At 48.6% G+C, this 22137-nt stretch overlaps 1 protein-coding gene and 1 long non-coding RNA gene across 6 annotated transcripts in view; one reads left to right on the forward strand and one right to left on the reverse strand.

The window, feature by feature from the left end:
• Nucleotides 1-22137, forward strand: part of DAP3 (death associated protein 3) — a 33218-nt gene that overhangs the window by 5965 nt on the left and 5116 nt on the right. For 2 of the 5 annotated variants that reach the window (XM_053908792.1, XM_019431288.2), the window contains exons 1-8: nt 4171-4229; nt 11544-11622; nt 11743-11796; nt 15231-15353; nt 17188-17289; nt 19328-19436; nt 19752-19844; nt 20820-20950. In XM_053908792.1, the coding sequence (XP_053764767.1) occupies nt 4186-4229; nt 11544-11622; nt 11743-11796; nt 15231-15353; nt 17188-17289; nt 19328-19436; nt 19752-19844; nt 20820-20950 (735 nt within the window). In that variant the 5' untranslated portion in view covers nt 4171-4185. Of the gene's footprint in view, nt 1-4170; nt 4230-11543; nt 11623-11742; nt 11797-15230; nt 15354-17187; nt 17290-19327; nt 19437-19751; nt 19845-20819; nt 20951-22137 lie in introns of those variants that run through there. The other 3 variants (XM_019431285.2, XM_019431287.2, XM_019431289.2) reach the window with 3 other exon arrangements.
• Nucleotides 11125-19331, reverse strand: LOC128778799 (uncharacterized). The gene is made up of 2 exons (XR_008424500.1): nt 18755-19331; nt 11125-12043 (listed from the first exon to the last, which is right to left on the reverse strand). It is a non-coding gene; the product is annotated as an uncharacterized LOC128778799 (long non-coding RNA).

Raw genomic sequence — 22137 nt, forward strand, 5'->3', positions numbered from 1 at the left:
ATTGCCCCAGTTGGGAGACACTCGTTTGGAAAAAGAATTGCTGATTGGCAGGAAATCAGTCTAGCTTCGGTGGAGCAAAGTCATGGCAGAGTATCCTTTCCGTCTGAATTCCTAGCGTGGGAGGTCACAGTAATGCCATTATGCATATCACGTCTTCATTAAAGGAAGGCGTTTGACAGTCTCCTTATGACACACGTACTGCGTGTCTCCTTGGTGGGACAACCATACCCAGAGGCCCCGCGCTCAGTAGGTCGACATTCCCTCAGCCGGGACATCTGCGTGGCACTCCTCGCTCCTACCCGCACAGTGGAACCAGCTGGGGAGCTTTAAAAACTGCCAAGTCTAGGTGTCCCTACAAGCCGTTGTGCTTTAGTTGGTCTGAGATACGGTCTGGGCGTCGGGCATTTTCAGCGCAGGCAGGCCCGGTTTGGCTGCGCTCCCACGGCCGGCCCGGTGCCACACACGGAAGGTTTGCGGGAACCTGCGGGGAGCGCGTCTGTCGGTGCCGTGTTTCCAGCTGCGTTCGCTCACTTCCTGTCTCTGTGCCACGTTGTGGTGATTGTCACGGTATCTAGCCCTCTCCCAGGAGTACATTTTTGTGGTGATCCGCGACGAGTGACGTTTGGTGTTACTGCTGTGATGGTGTGGGGGGCACCACGAGCGGTGCCCTGTGAGACGCTGAACTTGACAGATGCTCCGCCGACGGCCGTGCCCCGTCTCTCTCCCTTCCTCGGCCGCCCTGTTCCCTGAGACACGGCAGCAGTGACATTAGGCCGATCACTGACCCTACGACGGCGCTGAGTGTGCAGTGAAAGGCAGAGTCTCGCGCCCGTCGCTTGAAGTCGGAAGCTGGCGGCGATTCGGCTCAGGGGGGAAGGCGCGTCCAAGGCCCAGACACACTGAACGCTTAGGCCTCCCGCACCCGACGCTTGGCCACGTTGTGAACGCGAGGGAAGGTTCTCGAAGGAAATGAGGAGTGGTGTTCCCGGGAACACGCGGATGACGAGAAAGCTAAACGGCCTTACTGCCGATGCGGACAAAGTCCGAGTGGTCCGGACGGAGCATCGCACGCACCACGTCCCCGGTCCAGAGCCCGGTCCAGAGCAAGGCCCGCGCCGTCTTCGTTCTGCGGAGGCCGAGCGAGGGCGGGAGGCCGCACGGGCGCAGCGAGACGCTGGCTGAGGCCGGTCCTGAGGTCTCGGGAAAGAAGCCGCCCGCGCGACACAGAAGCGCAGGGAGAAGCATCCGGGGCCGATGCAGAAGCCGCGGCAAGTTCTCCGGAAGATCCAGCTGAGAGAATTCACCAGGGTGGCCACGCTCACCAACAGATCCTCAGTGTGGACCGAACAGTCTCATGTTGGGAGGGGACGCCGTCCAGGTCTCTCGCGGCCAGACGGGACAAGTCAGGGCCCGGTTCCCAAGCTTCGAAGGACGGGCCGACTCTTGTCAGGGGCTAACGCGGCTGGTGACTGTAAGCTGAAGCTCCTTGACCTTCCCCAGATTCCTGGGGCCCGTAAGGACTTGGGTAAATCTTGGGGCGCCTGGGGCGCACAATCAGTTCAGTGTCCAACTCTTGTTTCTGCTCAGATCATGATCTCACAGTTCATGAGTTCGAGCCCTACGTTGGGCTCTTTGGTGGCAGCACAGAGCCTGCTTGGACTCCCGCTCTCACTTCCTCTCCCCTGCTCACACTATCTCTGTCTCTCTTATAAATAAATAAATAAATAAATAAATACTTAAAAAAAAAAAAAAAAAAAGAATTTCACTAAATCTACTCTGTGCTCTAGGAATGGAACAACAAAGCCTGGAGGACGGCACATCTGTTTACAACGTGGGTGACTGAATGTCTTAAGTCCGCTGTTGAGACCGCTCAGAGAAAAGATCCCTTTCCACATACTGTCACTCATTAAAGATGAATCTTGGTAGTTCTCGTCTAAAACTTTTTTAAGTGGAAGCTAAAAATACTACAAACGGTTACCACTTGCAACTATTTATGTGGCTCAAGGTTTCCAATATTGTGTGTACAAAATAAAAGCTGAATTGTATTTGATGCTGAAACTAATAAACTTTTGGGGCGCCTGGGTGGCTCAGTAGGTGGAGCCCCACATCAGGCTCCGTGCTGACAGTGTGGAGCCTGCTTCGGATTCTGTGTCTCCCTCTCTCTGCCCCTCCTCCACTCATGCTCTCTCTCAAAAATAAACATTAAAAAAAAGTCCACTTATGATGAGCACGAAGCATGTACAGGATTCTCGAATCACCGTATCATACATGCGTGCGAAACTAATGTAACACTGCATGTTAACTGTACTGGAATTTTTTCACAAATTACAAAACCAAGCTGCAGTTTTTTTAGATTAAAGAAAACTTTTTCTAATGTTTATTTATTTCTGAGAGACAGACAGAGCATGAGCAGGGGAGGGGCAGAGACAGACACAGAATCTGAAGCAGGTTCCAGGCTCCCAGCTGTCAGCACAGAGCCCGACGTGGGGCTCGAACCCACAAACCATGAGATCATGACCTAAGCCGGACGCTCAACCAACTGAACCATCCAGGCGGGGACTCTTAATCCCCTTCACCCTTTTGTCCCCTTCCCCCCACCCATCTCCCCTCTAGTAACCATCAGTGTGTTCTCTGTAATTAAGAGTCCCGTTTTTTTTTTGGTTTGTCTCTTTTTTCTTTGTTTTGTTTCTTGCGCATACGAGTGAGATCATATGGTATTTGTTTTTCTCTGACTGACTGATTTCACTTAGCATTGCACCCCCTATCTAGATCCATCCGTGTTGTGGTGAGTGGCAAGATGTCATGTTTTTGTGGCTGAGTGATATTCCTTTGTATGTGTATATAGCTTCTTTATCCATTCATCCATCAGCTGCTTCCGTAATACGGCTGTCGTAAATACTGCAGTAAACGTAGGGGTGCGTGTATCTTTTCGAATAGTGTTTTTGTATTCTTTTGGTAAATACTCCGTGCTGGAATTAGTGGGTCCTATGATAATTCTATTTTCTATTTTTTAAGGAACCTCTGTACTGTTGGCCGTAGCGGCTGCACCACTTTGCATTGCCACCAGCAGCACACAAGTGGTCCTTTTTCCTCCACATCCTCGACAACACTTGCTGTTTCTTATGTTTGCGGTTTTTGCCATTCTGACAGATGTGACACATTGTGGTTTTGATTGCATTTCCTTGATGATGAGTGATGTTGAGCTTCTTTTCATGTGTCTCTTGGTGATCTGGATGTCTTCTTTGAAGAAATGTCTGTTCACGTCTTCTGCATTCTTAATTGGATTATCATTATTGCTATTATTTCGATGTCAAGTTGTATGAGTTCTTTTTTTTTTTTTAATTTTTTTTTTTTAACATTTATTTTTGAGACAGAGAGAGACAGAGCATGAACAGGGGAGGGGCAGAGAGAGAGGGAGACGCAGAATCTGAAACAGGCTCCAGGCTCTGTGTCATTACAGAGCCTGACGCGGGGCTCGAACTCACGGACCGTGAGATCACGACCTGAGCCGAAGTCGGACGCTTAACCGACCGAGCCACCCAGGCGCCCCAGAGTTCTTTATATATTTTGGATACTTACCCTTTATTGGGTATGTTGTTTACAAATATTTTCTCCCATTCAGTAGGTTGTCTTTTAGTTTTATTGATTGTTTCCTTTGTTGTGCAGAAGCTTTTTATTTTGATGAAGACCCAATAGTTTAATTTTGTTTTTGTTGCCCTTGCCTCAGGAGACATATCTAGAAAAATGGCAGAGAAATTATTGCCTGTGCTCTCTTCTAGGATTTTTATGGTTTCAGGTCTCACACTTAGGACTTTAATCCATTTTGAGTTTATTTTTGGTGTATGGTGTAAGAAAATGTTCCATAAATTCTGATTTAGAATTTTATCCAAACTATTTCTAGTTCTCGCCGGTTAACTTTACAACTAAATGTGTAAGACGGTGTACTTATGAAAATTTTTATGAAATAAAGATATCTACAAACTGAAGTAAGGTTCAATCTTAATAAAAGCGACTTTGATAATTACTTTTTCTTTGCTAAGATCAAGATCAACAAATAGCTGCACAGATGAGTGATTGAGGCCACCGAGGAAGAAATCTGGCATAGTGATAAGAATGTAGGCTCTTAAGTCCGACCACCCTGTCTGCATCCAGGATTCTCCGTTTCTTAACACCACCTCGGTTTCCATGTATCACAACAACTGTGACTTTGCAGCTCCTCCCACAAAGAGGTAAACTCTGCTTCTCACCCTTTGTATCTGATCTGGCCTATGATGGGCTGCAACAGAATGGGACAGATGGCCGGTTCTGAGCCAGGTTCGAAGAGGTCTTCAGTGTTTGGCTCTCTCGGACCTTTGCCACCCGTGACAAGTCAGACAGTTCTGGGATGAGAGACGGTGTGGAGCAGAGTTGGTCATCCCAGCTAAGGCCAACCGTGACCAGCCAGCCAGCCCCAGAGCATGAGGACCCCCACCGGCGATAGCCACACCTGGTCCAGAACAGGAACCAACCAGCCTGCAGCTGGAGCCTTGTCAACAGTAATAACGGGTCCTTGGTCGAGGCCACTGCGTCCGGGGTGGTCTGTTGGGCAGCAACAGCTGGTACGCTGCTCGAGAAGGGCGCTGTCCTGGTAAGATGACAGAAGCACGCGGTGTCTGTCGCGGTCAGTCTGACACGTACTCCGTGTGTGTCACTTTCTGCTGCTGCTGCTTCAATAGGGCTAAGTAGCAGTGTGTTTTGGTAAATGGCTTTATTAAGATTCACAACCCATGACAGTCAGGATCCTTAAAGTACACAGTTCAGTGGGTTTTTGATGTAGTCACACAGTTGTGTCATCATTACCACTACCTGGTTTTAGAACATCCTTGTCACTCCGTTCTCCCCTCTCCCAGCCCCTGGCAACCACTGATCTCATTCACTGTGTCAGTAGATGTACCTGTTGTGGACACTTTTTATGCAGTATAATTGGAACGTAGGACACAGGTGGTCTTTTGTAACTGTTTTCCTTTATTTAAAGATTCACCCGTGTTGTAGCATAAGAACTTCGTTTACTGTGATTACTGAATAATATTCCATCGCATGGCTACACCACACTTGGCTTTTATCCATTTATTGGTTGATGCACATCTGGATTGTTCCCACATCTCGCCTATTAGGAAAAATGCTGCTGTGAGCATTTGTGAACAAGTTTTCGTGTGCGCACATGTTTTCATAGGCCCTGGATGTATGGTAGAATTGCCAGGTCATTTGGTAACTGCGTGTTTAATCTTTTCAGGAGCTGGCAAACCGTTTTCCAGAGTAGTTGGTTCCATCTTACAGCCCCACCGGCGACGTAGGAGGATTCTAGTTTGTCTGCATTCTGCCCAACACCGTCTGTTCTTTGGATTTGAGCTGTCCTTTGAGCGTAAAGCGTATCACATTATGTTTTTGATTTGCAGTTTCCTAATGACTTACGGTGTTAAACACCTTTCCAAGTGCTTCTTGGCCATCGTATATCTTCTTGGGAGAAATGCCTGTTTAAATCCTTTGTCTGTTTTTGAGTTTGGTTGTCTTTGTTGAGTTGTAAAGAGTTCTTTGTATACTATGGATACAAGTTCTTTATCAGATATGATTTGCAAATATTTTCTTCCATTCTGGAGTTTATCTTTTATTTTCTTCATGGTATCCTTTGAAGCAGAAATTCTTACTTTTGATAAAGTCCAAGTATGTATTTTTATTTTTGTCACTAAGAAACCCTTGCCTGATACAAGGTCACAAAGATTTATTCCTATGTTTTCTTATTTTTTTTAAATTTTTTAAATGTTTATTATTTATTTTTGAGAGGGAGAGAGAGAGTGAGCAAGTGCAAGGGAGGGGCTGAGAGAGAGGGAGACACAGAATCCGAAGGAGGCTCCAGGCTCTGAGCTGTCAGCACAGAGCCGCACGCGGGGCTCAGTCTCACGAACTGTGAGATTGTGACCTGAGCCGAAGTCAGACGCTTAACCGACTGAGCCACCCAGGTGCCCCTCCTCCTGTTTTAAGAGTTTTATTGTATTAGCGCTTCCATTTAGGTTTATGATCTATTTGAGTTAATTTATGTGTGTCATGTGAGGTAGGGGTCAGATTTAATTTTTTTTTTTTAAGGTAAAGGAAAAGGAGGGTTTAAAAAATGACTATTAATTGCTGGCTCATGCAAGAAATGAATAGTACTGTCATTCTCTGAAAGATAAAGTACTTAGGGAGAACCAGGTTTTGGTTTTTAGTTTTGGCCTTACTGTTTTTTGTTGTTGTTTTTTTAACGTTTTATTTATTTTTGAGACCCAGAGAGACAGCATGAGCAGGGGAGGGGCAGAGAGAGAGGGAGACACAGAATGGGAAGCAGGCTCCAGGCTCTGAGCTATCAGCACAGAGCCGGACGTGGGGCTCGAACTCACAAACCGTGAGATCATGACCTGAGCCGAAGTCGGACGCTCAACCGACTGAGCCACCCAGGCGCCCCATTGGCCTTACTGATTTTTTCCAGCTTATTATTATTTTTTTTAGTTGAAGTGTGGTTGATGCAATGTTACGTTGGTTTCAGGGGTACAACATCATGATTCAGCAAGTTTGTGCTGTGCTCTCCACAAGGGTAGCTGCCGCCTGTCACCGTAGCCATTAGTATCACGGACTGTCTTCCCCCCACTGTACGTTTTAGTCCCGTGATGTACTCATTCCATGACTGGAAGCCTGTACCTCCTGCTTCCCTTCACTCATTTTGCCCATCCCTTCACCCCACCCCCAGCAGACATCAGTTCTATTATTTATAGGTTTGTTTCTGCTTTTTGTTTATTCATTTTTGGTTTTGAGGTTCCATATATAAGTGAAATCATATGATGTTTCCGTCTTTCTCCTTCCACTTAGCATAATACACTTTAGGGTCCGTCCATGTTGTTGCAGATGACAAGATCGCATCCTATTTTGACTGACGGTCCGTTACACGTGCACACGCACGCGCACACACATGCCGCACATCTTCACCCGTCGGCCTATTGTCGGACTCTATCGTTGCTGCTGTAGTTGGCTGTTACAAGTAACGCTGCAGGAACCATGGGCAGTGCACGGATCTTGTCGTATTAATGCTTTTGTATTCTTTGGGTAAATACCCAGTTCAATTTAATTATTTTACATGGGATATCCGGCGGTCCCGGCACCGTTTGTTGAAAAGACTCTTCTTTCCCCCCACTGGATTGTCTTGGCACCTGTGTTCGGAGTCAGCTGTGCTGTAAGGGACTCTTTCTGAACTCTCGACTCTATCCCGTTGACTACAGACAGGCGTGTGGGTCAGACACGTGTAGTCTACAGACATATGCTAATAGCACACGGTCTTGCTCACTGTGGCTTTGTGGTAAGTTCTAAAGTCAGGATAACATGGACCCTCCAAGTTTGTTCCTTTTTTGCAAAGCTATTTGTGCTGTTACGGGTCCATTGCATTTCCATATGAATTTTGAGGTCAGCTTGACAATTTCTATAAAAATCGTTGCTGGGATTTTGACAGGAACAATATTTTTAAAGTTTTTGGTCATTTTAAGTAACTGCATTCTCAGTGAAACAGTGATGTGATGGAATTTTTTTGAATAGTTAATCTTAAACTCTAAAATCTAAAACTGATAGGTCAGGGGCGCCTGGGTGGCCCAGTCAGTCGAGCGTCCGCCTTCGGCTCAGGTCATGATCTCACGGTCCACGAGTTCGAGCCCCGCGTCGGGCTCTGTGCTGACAGCTCCGAGCCTGGAGCTCTCTGATTTTGGTACAGGCCTTTTCTGACTTCCTTCTCGTTACGCATTTGAGCTCTCCCTGTGAGAAGACTCAGAGAGGGGAAGAGGGCTCCAATGCTGGCGACAGAGGTGCCTCAGAACGTTGCATACGGGCGGTGAGGACGTGTCCCTTCCGGGTGCACCTGGGAGCTGAGATGGCTTAAAGAGTAAAGAAGTTCTTTGTCTCTGGGATTTGTTGTCACATTAAAACACAGAACAGGATTGGAGAGGGGACACTTCCACATTGGAAGAGCAGAAGTAGACAGTGCATGGGGTCTGGGAATGTCGGCAGTTGGACGATGCTAGGGACGTAGTTCTAGTTCAGTGATAACTTTCAGGACTTTTGTCTTCATTTTTGCTTCTAGAAGGCTTGAGATAATTACCATTTATCTTTGATTTTATCATCAGTCATTTGTGTGCATGTGTGTGGTAAAATACACAACATAAAATTCATCACCATTTTTTAAAGGTATTAAAAAAAATTTAAGTTTATTTATGTATTTTGAGAGGCAGCAAGCACAAGCAGGGGAGGGAGAGAGAGAATCCTAAGCAGGCTCCATGCTGCCAGCACGGAGCCCAACGCAGGGCTCAAACCCACAAACCGGGAGATCGTGACCTGAGCCAATATCGAGTCGGACGCTTAACCAACTGAGCCACCCAGGCAACCCCTGATTTACCATCATTTTTCAGTGCACAGTTCCGTGATCTCAAATACACTCACATGTTTGTGGGCCATCACGACCATCTAGCCACATAATTCTTTACGTTTGTATAATCAGTTGGTTTTAAAAGGAAATCTGCCCCTTACGTACTTTCCAGTCATAAGCAATGTGTTTAATTTGTGCTCATGCAGAAGACATGAAAAAAAAACTGAAAGGAGAAATCAGTACTCAAGTTTTTCATAGTACGAGTGGCTCTGAGCTTTTATCTTGCAACGCCCTGATTTGTGTATAACCTGAAAAGTAGAATGAGCAAATATTCCTCCCTTCTGCGTTCATTTGGCCTGTCGATAAAGAGTTTTGCTGCAAACAGGTATTTAAAAAGCTGGAAAATGTGGTTTAGTCCACGTTTGCTTTGAGATCAAACTTTTGAGATTCCCCATCCCCCCTTTTTAAGGCAACTTCTGTTATTCTTACCTAAGTCGTGTGTGTGTGTGTGTGTGTGTGTGTGTGTGTACGTACGTGTACATAGCCTTTTAAAAGCAGTGGGAAGGGGCACCTGGGTAGCTCAGTCAGTTAAGCACCTGACTCCTGATTTCAGCAAAGGTCATGATCTCACTGTCATGAGATTGAGCCCCGAGTCAGGCTTAGTGCAGAACCTGCTTGGGATATTCTCTCTCTCTCTCTCTCTCTCTCAATAAATAAACAAACAAACTTTAAAAAAAAGCGGTGGGGAAATACGGAAGGATTTTAAACAAGACTTCGGTGGAAAAAATGGATTGGAGAAGTTCATGGCTAGAAGCTGGTAAACCACTTGTTGTAATGTGGATACAAGATGACAGTGTCCTGGTATAGAGAGCTGGTCACATTTTCCTGACCAGCATTTCCCGTACTGTCTAAATCATGGTCAGACTAATGGCCCCAGTGACCACAGGCACACGTAGGGGAAGAACTGACCTCAGGACCATGTCATCTGCTCCTTTCTCTCCGGGACCCAGCCCCCCTCCAAAGCTGCAACCCACAGCTGTCCCTTATTGGTGGTTGTACCGGGACACATTGGGAAGACTGGGGAAGCAGGTGGCGTGGGCCAGACATTGTTGGAGTCATGTTGGGATCATAAGTGGTTTTGGAGTAGAGAAAGTCGAGGTTGAGCAGAGGGCTTAGGGCTGGGAATGAGCTGCTGTGGAAGGTTAGAATTGGCATGGAGGTTAGCTGGCATGGATGGGGGAAGGCGGTGCGAGAGGCGGACAGCTGAGGTAGTTTAGGGGAAGATCGAGGAGAGTTGAGGTTAAGAAAATGGAGCTGGTCAGAGGTGGCACTGGGTGGTGTTGGGTACCGGGTGGTGGCCAGTTGTTAGGGGGTGATGGATGCCGGGGGGTCGTAGCTGCCAAACCACTCCCAGTTTCCGATTCTCTAGGAGGACTTCAAAGTCAGCGCGTAGTAGTACTTACCGCTACGAGTTATGGCGGCGAAAGGACACAGCACTGAACGAGCAAAGGGAAAGGACGCCGGGCAAAGTGGAGGAAACCAGGCGCAGCCTCCCGGAGTCCTTTCCCAGTAGAATCACACAGGGCACGGTTACTTCCGCAACAAGGTGTGACAGCGGCGTGAGATGTTGCCGGCCAGGGACACTGATTAGATTCACAGTGCCTGGAACTTGGGGTCATGTAGCCCTTATTTTCTTAGCATTACTGAAATAACAGACTCCCAGAAGGAAAGCGGGTATTCAGCCTAAACCACGCGGGCTGTTTCTATAAATAGCGTAGACCTGGTGAGCCACTCTTAGCGTTTCTGGGGATGCTGGGGACTCTCCTGTAATCCAGGTTCCTGGATGGCCGCTCAGAGGCCAGCAGGTGAGCAGGCCTCTCTGGGGACAGCAGCCCGGGGCCTGCCCTTTCGCCCCTCTCTGTGGGGTCCTGGCCGGCAGCAGGTGGGCGGGGTGTGGGGCCGGGTGAGGCAGGGTCCAGAGCAGACAGGGTGCAGGGAACAGGGGGTGCCTCCCCTCTGCCTGTGGCGTAAACAGAACTTCGTCTTCAGGCCTGGGTGCTTGGTCACAGCCTCACTCCACCAGCATCCAGGACAGTGATACCAGTAATTTGCAACAAGATACTAAGGTTCGAAGACCAAGTGAATTTGGGTTAAAATGAAATATCTTTACCTAGTTTTTCTCAAAGACTTGAAATGTGAAATATGCTAATACGTGTTGTAATTATTCAAGAAATGAATAGCTGTTCAGCTTTTCTCCGATTTCTCAGCCATAAGAGCATCGGTGCATTTTCTGACTAGTGAGCATTCACCCAAACTCCTTTTGGGAACTGCTGCCGTACCGACCTGTGGTTTTCAGACACGGCCCAGGAGCCCTGGAACGCCACGGGTAAAAGGGACCCAAGTCAGTAGGGACCGTGCCCGTCTGGTTCGTCACAGTGCATTGTGCGCTGCGTGGGCGTGTGGCAGCACATCACATGTTTTTTGAATGACTGGATTAAAGAATGCATTGGCATCTTTATTAAACGGTAGACTTGAAACTCGTCTCTTTCCTGGGAAGCCTCCCCCCCCCCCCCCCCCGGGTCAGCTTATTCACGGGGCCTGACACACAGCAGGTGCTCTGTCTCGGTTGGATGATTGGAGCACTGCTGTGGCTTCAAAGATTTTGGCTGGAAGAAAGGTGAAAATTATTAGCCAAAAGGAAGCGAAGTGTTCCTGGAGATTCGATTTAATTATGTTATATTAAGAGTTGCATATAAGTATTTTAAATATCTTTCGGCTCCCAAGAGATTAGGGTTATTTTTCTGAGATATTTTCAACATACGATTGAATACAAAAAAACACAAGATACAAAAATAGTAAAACAGAACTCCTGTCCCCATTATCCAGATTAGAAGTAGATCATTCCCATTCTCTGTGCTTTGCACAGTCCTGCCCTTCACCTCCGCCCAGGAGTCAGCATTATTCCCAATGTGCTGATCCTTTCCCCTCCTCTGTCTCCCAGTGTCACCACGTATATGTATCTTCCCCAATGAATGAATGAACGAAGATAATTGTATCTGCTCCCGGTGACGGTGTGTCCCCAGGGCTTCCCAGCCTCTGTGACGCTCACTCTTGTCCTCCTTTTTCCCAGCATGCTGACTGAATGGCAGCTCTCTGTGCTGGTTTTACTTTACATTTCCCCGATTTGTAATGAGGATGAAAATCTTTCCGTGAGTTTAGTAGCCATTTGTTTTCCTTTGAAAAGTCTCCTGTGTCTTCTGCCCTTTCTGTACATATTCTGGGTACGGATCCATCACCCAGGTGACTTTTCCCTTTCCACTGTGTTTCAGGTCGCAGCGGCGATGCTGACCAGGACGTCGAGGCTCGTCCCTGGGGCCCGGCGGGTGAGTCCTGACTGAGCCGCAAGCTCTGTGCAGACTGTCTGTGGGAGGGTTTCTCATTTCGAGACGGGTTCGTTGTGTCCAGAACGAAGTCCTCTGGAGAGCTTCGGCCGGCCAGCGCTTCGGTGTCCAAGCTGACGCTCGGAGAGCAGCCACAATTCCTTTTCTCTGCCACGCGCTTCGCTGCAGGCCGCCCTGCCAGTCCGCAGGTAACCGGTCTCAGCAGAACGGCGGTGTTCCAGAATTCACCCTGTCGTTGGAGAATTAACATTAAAAAAATACAGATAAATAAGCTTGGTTGCGGTCCTTTAGTAACTTTTATTATTGTCTACCTGGATTAATGATTATGAAAAATAAGTTGCTGGGCGCCTGGGTGGCTCATTTGGTTGAGCATCTGACTCTTGATTTCGGTTCAGGTCATGATCTCCCCGTTCATGAGATTGAGCCCCACGTCAGGCTCTGTACTGGGTGTGGAGCCTGCTTGAGATTCTCCCTCCCTCCCTCCATCTCTCTCCCCCCCTTTCTCCTCCCCCCTCCTCCCCTCTCTCCCTCTCCCACTCCTCTTCCGCCTCTCCCCCACTCCCACTCTTTCTCTCAAAATAAATATTTTTTTAAAAGGGCCCAAGATTGGAGCGCCTGGGTGACTCAGTCGGTTAAGCGGCTGACTTCGGCTCAGGTCATGATCTCGCGGTCCGTGAGTTCGAGCCCCGCGTCGGGCTCTGTGCTGACAGCTCAGAGCCTGGAGCCTGTTTCAGATTCTGTGTCTCCCTCTCTCTGACCCTCCCCTGTTCATGCTCTGTCTCTCCCTGTCTCAAAAATAAATAAAACGTTAAAAAAAAAATTAAAAAAAAAAAAAAAAAGGGCCCAAGATGGAGTCACTTATAACAAAAATAAGTTGCTTATTTAGAGTTTCAGCATCTGATTGTTGAATAAAATAATCAATGAATCATATATAAAAAAGACCCATTATGTCGCTTTCCTCCATTCTTTCATTTATTGAGCACATATTTTCTCAGTACCTGCCATGGGGCAAGTGCACAGGACTCTAAGGGGACCCATTTCACCATCGATGGTTAATGCCGTGTTGGGCATGTCGTGTGCCGGGCACTGTGCTAAGTGCTTTATTTCTTGCGATCTTCACGGCCGGCCCGGGACGGAGAGAATATTGTTGCTTCACAGATGCAGAAATTGAGGGTTAGAAAGGCTAAGTAAGTTGCTTCAGGTGACACTGTGTGAAGCTGTGGAGCCCAGACCAGGTCCCCGGTCCGTCAGCTGCAAAGCCCGTGGCCTCAAGCGCTGTGCTGCGCCGCAGGTCGTGGCCCGTGCTCTCCGGGAGCTCAGGGCCCGGTGGCGGAGTCACGAATAGCCGGAGGCTGCGGGGCAGTGCTGGGACGCCCGGGCGGGATCAACGGGGCCCCCAGGGAGCTCCCGGGGGCGGGATCAACGGGGCCCCCAGGGAGCTCCCGGACCTGAGTGCTGATGGGTGCGAGCCGGGCCAGGAGGGCTCCACGCTTCCATCCGCCCTTTTAATTACAGCGTAGATGGTCCCGAGGGGGAGCCCTTCTTTCCGTAGGACTCCTTTTCCCAGGGGTTCGTGATGAAATGTGTGCAGGTAAAATAACCCATCGTTAGAAAATAAAATGAAAAACACAAAACCGAGGCTCAGAGGGATGGATTGTGGCCTCAGCTAATCACATTAAAGGGTAAAATTTGTTCTTCCTCAGTGGCCGACAAGAAAGACCTGAGGCTAGACTGCAGTGAGAGGTCAGTGAGTGGAATTCTGCGCTTTTTGTAGGTTGATTTCAAGTAACCTTGATCAGGGGCGTCTGTGTGGCTCAGTCGGTTGAGCGTCCGACTCTTGATTTCTGCTGGAGTCACGACCCAAGGGCCGTGGGATCGAGCCCCGTGTCCGGCTCCGGGCCGAGCATGGAGCCTGCTTGGGATTCTCTCTCTCTCCATCTGCCCCCCCTCCCCTGCTCGTGCGTGCTCCCTCTCAAAAACCGAATGTTGTTGTGCTCAGGAACCGCATGATGTTCATTCTGGAACATGCAGAGGTTGTTTTCCCTGCAAACACGACACTGTCTGGGCGGTGCCGTGTATAACATTGTAAGGAGTAAGGAATCCATTTTGCTAGGTTTTAATTTGCTGCAAAAAGCAGTTAACTAAAAAAAAAAAAAATCATAGGATTCTTGTAGAAATACCACCACCTTGTGGCCCTTGAATAGCTTTAATTTTCTATTTGCTCCTCTTAGAGACCTTGTGCTTTGTCTCCGGTTAGAATTGAGAAAACGGAGTAGTACCAATACCAGGGCGTATTATTCAGGTTGCTGTGCTGATGTAGCCGACCCTGAATTCTCATTGGCTTAACACCACACGATGCTGTTTGTGTCGTTACGTGTTTTGTTTGGTTCTTGCCGCCGCTGCGTCTCCAAGATGGTTTGCAGGCAAGTGCCGTGTGGGAAGCGGTCGCGTGGGGTGAAGGCGCCATCTCGGCACGCTGAGTTTAAGGCTGAAACGATTATTTTGTGCCACCTCATAAAAGTGGACTCATTTGGGTTCCCCGACAGCTTTCTAGCTGGTATTTTTGCCTCTAAATTGCCTCTTTGTCTTTCCTAGTCCCAAAGATCTGTCCTCCCAACGAAAATGTTTAACCTGCAGCTAATCAGAAAGCATGGCTGGTGCCCCGCCCATGTCGAATTAAGACTCAAAGCGTCTGCGTGCTGATCACGGCCACGGTGGGGGGGACTTCAGCCTACCCTTCTAGTCTCTTTCTGCGTAAACTCCATTTTCCAGCCCTACAGTGAATCTTTTCATTCCTACTAAGGCCTGTTACCCTTAAGCTCGGTTTTGGGGAGGGTTCTCCAGTCAGCATTTGCTCAGATCTGTCTCTGGAATATCACCCCCCAGCCTGACCTCTCCTCAGTTCGGGGGTGTCCGTGAGCCGTGTGCGAAGTTGCCGGCAGAGCGGATTCCTTCATTCCTCATTATACATCCTTAACCAGAGATGGTTCCAGGGCACGGCTGGCAAGAGAACTGCTGCGGAGAGTGGGATAATACCCCTCGCCCAGGAACGCTGCACTAACCCCGTCAATAACAGAGGCAACCCCGATTACTGGGCGAATGAGAAGGGGACGGTCCCGGCCGGGGCCGGGGGCACGAGGGCACCCTGCCCCTGGCCGGCTTTGGCCGTGCTGTGCTCCTGAACGGTCTCCAGATTTGTCCGCTTCCATGTGGGACAGGGCCCTGTCCCCACAACACGAGCCTCAACAGAGTCCGAGTATGAGTAACGGGCTTGGACTTGGAGAAGTATGAAAATAAGCGTTCTTTTGACGTAAAACTAAAATGTGTACCACGGTTTCCCTGTTGCGGACGTGGCTCGAAACCTCAGTTCTGTAGCAGGCATTAACTTCAAAACATGGAAACGGTTTCTTTTCTAGTTGGACCCTGGACGCCTTTTGCACACGGGGTCCCAGGCCCCCCAAAGCCTTGCCGCTCACCTGGACAACCCGGCCCCAGATGATAGTCCCAGAGCAGTTTCCCGCACCAGTGAGAAGGACCCGGTGAGTTGCTGGCGCGTATGTGGATTTTCTTCAAGTCTTACAATTTGTGTCGCTATCGTTCTGTGTATCGGGAAAACCGAAAGCGGGCGAGACCAGGCAGGTCTTTATGCGGTCACTCAAGACCGAATTCTGCGGCCCAGAGCGCCTCTTCCCCGTCCCGGGCTCTGGTGACCTAACACTCGGCTGGGCCCGTCCACACCTGTTCTGGCTTAATCCCTGCCGCAGAGGCCTGCTCGTGCCCAGGATTTTGCCGGCATAAGGCGGGTACACAGTACATGTACTGCGTGAATACTTAAGCCGGTAGTTGTCGATCTTGCTGTGCGGTGGGTCGGCAGACGTGGCCTTACGGACAAGTTAGTAAATATTTCAGGCTTATGAGCCAAAGTGGTCTCGGTCACAACTGCTTAGGTGTGCCGTAAACGAGGGGGTGTGGCTGTGTGCCAATAAAACTTTATTTACAAAAATGGGTACGCAGCCATAGTTTACCGACCCCGGTATGGAGAGTCCTAAAGAAATCAACTTGCTTGCCCAAGATCACGTAGTAGGGCACGTACAGAACGCAGTTTTCCCATTTGTCTGGTGCTATTTTCCACCTTCCTGAGTGGACTTCCTAGTGTCTGGAGGGAGAACTAACTTGATGTGCTGAGAAGAACACAGTGTGTTTGTACCCAGCAGTACCCAGGGTTGCATTTTCTGGCACGGGCCCCCTCAGGCCGGATGCTGATTTGTGCCCTTCCCCGGCGTTACGGTGGCCTCTCATAAATGCCATTAGTCGTGTGCTCTGTGCTTACATGTGAAGGGAACCACTAGCTTTTCTTCTCCGTTTTTGTACCTGGCCTGCCCCCGGAGTCTCCCCACCTTAACACACCCTGCGCACGTGGACGGGGTGGGGAAGAACTCATCACCCGAGACACCGTCTCAGTAGGGTGTTTTGTTTATGTCTCTAGCATTCACCTACTTTCAAAAGCAGAAAATAAACTGAAGAAGTGAATGAAGTCACTGAAGTGTTTTTGAGCTTTCCCTGTAACTGTAGTCCCTTTATCTCCAATTCCTCTGGGGTTTCTATGGAAACAGCGATATGCAGATGATCTTGTCACGTGACTGGAACATCTCCATACCCAGCACGGAAGAATCCAGATGGCAAGAATTGTCTCTTACCTCCACACGTAGGGTGTACGTTGCCGAGCAACTGGCTTCGTCATTTAGGCCGAGAGCAGCTTTATATACACGCTGTGGATTTGAGGACAACAGCCAGCCAGCACTTTTTGTCTAAGCTAAGAGATGAGAGACAGTGGGGTGCGTGGGGGGCTCAGTCAGTTAAGCGTCCACTGGCCCAGGTCATGATCTCACGGTTCGTTGAGTTCAAGCCCCGAATCGGGCTCCGTGCTGACAGCTCGGAGCCTGGAGCCTGCTTCGGATTCTGGGTCTCCCTCTCTCTCTGCCTCTCCCCTCCTCACACCGTCTCTCTCTCTCTCAAACACTAAAAACAATTTTAGAGGCTTCCGGGTGGCTCAGTCAGCTAAGCGTCCAACTCTTGATTTCAGCTCAGGGTATGATCTCGCAGTTCGTGCGTTCAAGCCCCACATCAGGCTCTGCGCTGACAGCGTGCAGGCCTGTTTGGGATTGTGTCTCCCGCTCAGTCTATCTCAAAAATAAATCTCTATTTCAAAAACTGAAAAAGATTTTTTTGATTCAAAAAAAAGAAGAAGAAATGAAAGCTCGTTCCCAGCCCTGAGAGATGAAGTTTCCCTAGTATGGTCTAGTGGGCCCTTTCCATTTAAGCGTCACTTTGTCTCTGGCCCCGTTCACACCTGTCTGCATTTTTGTTCCGCAGGCCAGGCATGGGGAGCAGCATGAAGGTCTCCACTACAACATCCCCCTCCAGGACATGAGGACCCTGTTCCCCCACAGCCTGCCTCCTCGCTTTTCCATGCAGGTGCTCAGGAGGGGAGGGGAAGGGAGCTGCCGGTGGCGGAGGGTGGGATTAAATGGGTAGAAAACTATAAAAGATGGAATTTGAATCTAAGACAGATGAATTCAGCTGTTGACTATCTTTTGTGAATAGTGCTGTGACTATCGTTATTTTAAGTCAGCGTTTTGTTTGCGGTTAATCATCGGGAGGGAGGCAAAAATGTTCTCAGATAAACCTGTCGCGCCGCTTTCGTGTTACCCACCTAACAGATTTCTAGAGACTTCGGCATTCAAATAACTATAATAAATTTAAAATCTGTCTTAGCAAAACACCATGAAAATGACCGCCATGCTCTAGAAAACAAAATCACGATGTAGAGCCAAACAGAAGTGATACTTGGAATAGATGCATCATTGTTCTTCGTTCTCCTGGGTTTTCAGAAAATGTAGTTTCGTGGTTGTAACTTCAACCCGAAGATGTAACCTTGGGTTGCTCTGCAGACACTGAGAGAATTCATGATTAACTGCAGGCGTGGTCTGTTGGCGTAACTGGTCCTTTGGACTAACTCCCGCTGAATTACTCTCAGCCCCAGAGATCGTTCCTTTCTGAAAAAGGCGGCTTGATGGTGCAGGTGATTTTTCGCTCAGGAGCCAGAGGACGGCTTTCCCTCTGTGTGCTCTGTTTCAAGAGAGGAGATGAGACACTAGTAAGGGAGCTCATTCTAGGCCACAGACAGCCTTGGCATCAAAACTCTTAAATGTGGAACTAGGGCACAGCCAGAAGAAGTGGCCTGTAATGGCACTTGAACCGTTTAAAGACCTTTGCCGGGAGGCCTCCAGCTGGAGGGCCGTGAGGGCCCAGCGCTAACCGTCTCCGGTTGCTCCCAGACCAGCGTGACCACCGGTGCCCTGCGGAGAATTACTCCTACGTTCTTTCCATAATTGCCATCTATGTGAAGGCCAACTCCCTCACCATTGTTTGTGTACTTTAGTTCTGTCATATTGCCTAATACGGCATTTCTGTTTTAATGTCTGTATCGTGTTCTTGAAGGTTTCACTTTCCGTTAAGTTTGAACTTGCCCGTCAAGTCCTTCTCCGGTCCAATTGCGTGGTTAGGATTTCTTCAGAAAACACCAACGCAGTTTTAATCCTTATCTGATACGCTTGTGAGTAGTACTTGTTAGATATTTGTTCTTGTCAGCAGACATCGTCGAATACTTTATGTGCACGGTGGTGTCACGCACACCTGTGCTTCCCAGATTTTTCCACCGAAGTACTCACTCCTGGTGACCAGACACAAGCAGGGACGGAACTTTCTGTGTCGGTTCTCTGGCACGTCTGTGTGCCGGTGTGTCCAGCATGGGCGGGGCAGCAGCTGGCCACACCTGCTCCTGAGCTGTCGCGTATGTATTTCCAGAGAAATGTCCAGATGGTTCCAGTAATAAGAATTAGCTAAAAATAGATTTAAAACAATTAACATTTAGAAGCACCTGGGTGGCTCGGTTTAGCGTCTGACTTCGGCTCAGGTCATGATCTTCTAGTTCGTGAATTCAAGCCCCACATCCGGGCTCTGTGCTGACGGCTCGGAGCCTGGAGCCCGCCTCGGAGTCTGTGTCTCCCTCTCTCTCTTTCCCTCTACTTGCACACCCGCTCTTTCTCTCTTAAATAGAAACATTAAAAAAAAAAAAAATAAAACAACGTTCGTTAAATACTTACCATGTGTCAGACACTTTGTTAAGGATTTTACATTCTTTTAATGCTTTTATTAATCCTAACTGGTATACATAGCTGTGTGACAAGATAGCTATAGACAGTTTGTAGATTTCAATTAACGATGTAGTATCTGCTTCACTAATAGAAATAATCAGAAGGTGACTATTGTGTTACATGGTGTGGGACGGTGCGTTTCAGATTTTAGCTAAATTATATGGGTAGATTTAAAAATTCAATACCAACCATCTCTTCAGTGACTAAATGAAAACTAGGCACTTGGATGCTCTGGCTGCTGCATCAGGCTCAGTGTGTTCCACACCCCACGCCCCCTCCTCTTCCTCATCCATTAGGTGAAAACATTCAGTGAAGCTTGTCTGATGGTAAGGAAGCCAGCCCTGGAGCTTCTGCATTACCTGAAAAACACCAATTTTGCCCACCCTGCTGTGCGGTATGTTCTCTGTATCCTTTCCGGCCTGCCCGAGCTGTCTTGGGCCAACGCGGGGAAAGAGGAAATCAAAAAGTGCTATTTGGGGGGCACCTGGGTGGCTCAGGCGGTTAAGTGTCCAACTTCAGCTCAGATCACGATCGCGCGGTTTGTGAGTTCGGGCCCCGCATCGGGCTCTGTGCTGACAGCTCGGAGCCTGGAGCCTGCTTCGGGTTCTGTGTCTCCCTCTCTCTGCCTCTCCCCTGCTCGTGTTCTCTCTCTCAAAAAGTGCCGTTTGTTGACAGAAGTGTCCTTTCCGATGACATTTTCCTTAACCACAGGTGCTTTAGACGGGGAGAAAGGGACAGGAAAAACCCTCAGTCTTTGCCATGTTATTCATTTCTGTGCAAAGCAGGACTGGCTGATCCTGCACGTTCCGGATGGTAAGAACTTCCTTTCCTCACTGTCGAGGTGGTCGGATGGGGCCCGGGGGCCACGGGGGCTCTGAAGAGGCCTCTGCTCCCGATGCAGGCCAGCGTGAGCTGCTCAGTCATGACCTCACGGTGGCCACAAGCGGGGTGCATGGTGAGGTCAGCGTAGCACCAGGAGGTTCAGTGAAAGCTTCCTGGCAACTTCTGAAGTAAGAATGGAGCATTCTGGCCCAGCAGTCCTCACTTTGATGTAGCGCCCAAGACCGTAAGCTCCCTCCTTCGAGGTCAGCACAGGCTCTGTTGCCATCAGTGAGCAGTTCTGATTAGCCGGGGGAACTCTGACACGGGCTGTTCATCAGCATTCCAGAGCCGTCAGCATGGGTCTTAGAACTCTCTTCCTTTGCATACACCCCACGTTTTATTTGGTGTTGTGTGAGCACCCGTGTTTTCTAACTACGTTTAAAAACTGCCAGGAAGCTACAGTGACCTTTCGTCCACGTGGTGTGCCTCGTGTCCCGACTGTAACCAGAAGGTCTGATCTCACATGGGCCAGCCCAAAAGTGACCCTTTGAAGCAAGGAGACTTCAAGAAATATGCAGTGGGTTCTTAAACAACACGGTTTAAACTGTGCCGGTCCACTTACACACAGAATTCTTGGAGTAAATAGTGTCTTATAGATGTACTTTCTCTTCCTTATGGTTCTCTTAGTCACATTTTCTTTTCTCCAGCTTGTTTCACTGTGAGAATACAGTTTGTAACACATATGGCATCCAAAATGTTTGTTAATCGACCCTGTGTTATCAGTAAGGCTTCTGGTCAGCAGTAGGCAATTAGTAGTTAAGTTTCGGGGGTCAGAAGTCATAGGCAGATGGTCAACTGTATACGGGAAGCTAAAGCCATTTCCCATCACTTAAAGAGGCAGAGAGGATTTTGAGTTGAATACAGTCAGCTCCTGCCTGCTTTGTTTCCACGTGTGTTTGTTTCCAGCTCATCTCTGGGTGAAGAGCTGCCGGGGTCTTCTGCCCTCCACCTACAACAAGCAGCGTTTGGACCAACCTGCAGAAGCTTCCATCTGGCTGAAGAATTTCAAAACTACAAATGAGCGTTTCTTGAGTCAGGTGACCAGATTCCCGGAAGCTTGATGCTGGACAGTCTTTATTTCATTCTGTTTTATTTTTCAGTGTACTTATTTGAGAGAGAGAATCTAAAGCAGGCTCCAGGCTCTGAGCTGTCAGCACAGCCCTATGTGGGGGTTGAACCCATGAGCCATGAGATTATGACCTGAGCTGAAGTTGGACATTTATCAACTGAGCCACCCAGGCACCCCTAATTTTTTTTATTGTTTATTTATGTTTGAGAGAGAAAGAGAGACAGAGTGCAAGTAGGAGAGAGGAAAGGAAAGAGGGAGACACAGAATCCGAAGCAGGCTCCGGGCTCCCAGCACAGAGCCCAAAGTGGGGCTCGAACCCCTGAACCGTGAGATGGTGAGCCAAGCCAAGGTCGGATGCTTAACCGACTGAGCCACCCAGGCGCCCCAATGCCGGACAGTCCTTAAATAGACTTTATCTTCTTCGTGTCTTGAGCACCAGACTATGGAAAACTAGCATTGTAGCTGGGATCGCTATGCCATTCTGTATTTCTTTCGTATGTTCTACTGGCAGCTCACAACCTGAAACCTGCTCGTCCGTGTGAAATAAAGAAGCGCCATGAGCTGTCCCCGTGCAGTCCAGATGGATTCATTGACTTTTCCAAAGCTACGGCCTCAAATTCTCTAAAGCACATTTTCAGCTACATAAGTTTCTCCAGATGAGGTCTTTCTTGAATCCAGAAATGTACTGGTAAAATGGTTCTTTGCTCTAGTGATTCTCGGATACAATCTCTAGGCCAAGAGTTTTCAACTCTGGTTATAAATCAGAGTCTCTTCGGAGCTTGTTATAAATGTGGATACCAAGGCCTCATCCCAGACCTTTTTGGTCAGAATCCCTTGTGGGTTTTGGTTTTAAGCTTTAGGCAGAAAAGGGCTAGAAAGCATTCCCTTCCATACTGAAGTCTCTTACAGGGCTTAAAATACAGGGATGCCTGGGTGGCTTGGTCGGTTAAGCCTCCAACTCTTGATCTGAGCTCAGGTCTTGATCTCAGGGTCCTGAGTTCAAGCCCTGTGCTGGGCATCGAGCCTACTTTTCAAAAAAAGAAGGAAAGAAAAATAGATTAAACCCGACTCTAAACAACCTTACCCTCCTCCCTTCTCGGATACAGATGGGTTCATCTTTAGGCTAAGGGGCCTTTTTTGGGTTTTTGTTTGCTT

This window comes from Panthera pardus, unplaced genomic scaffold, assembly GCF_024362965.1.
Source record: "Panthera pardus isolate Hobbes unplaced genomic scaffold, ASM2436296v1 HiC_scaffold_21, whole genome shotgun sequence".
Lineage (NCBI taxonomy): Eukaryota > Metazoa > Chordata > Mammalia > Carnivora > Felidae > Panthera > Panthera pardus.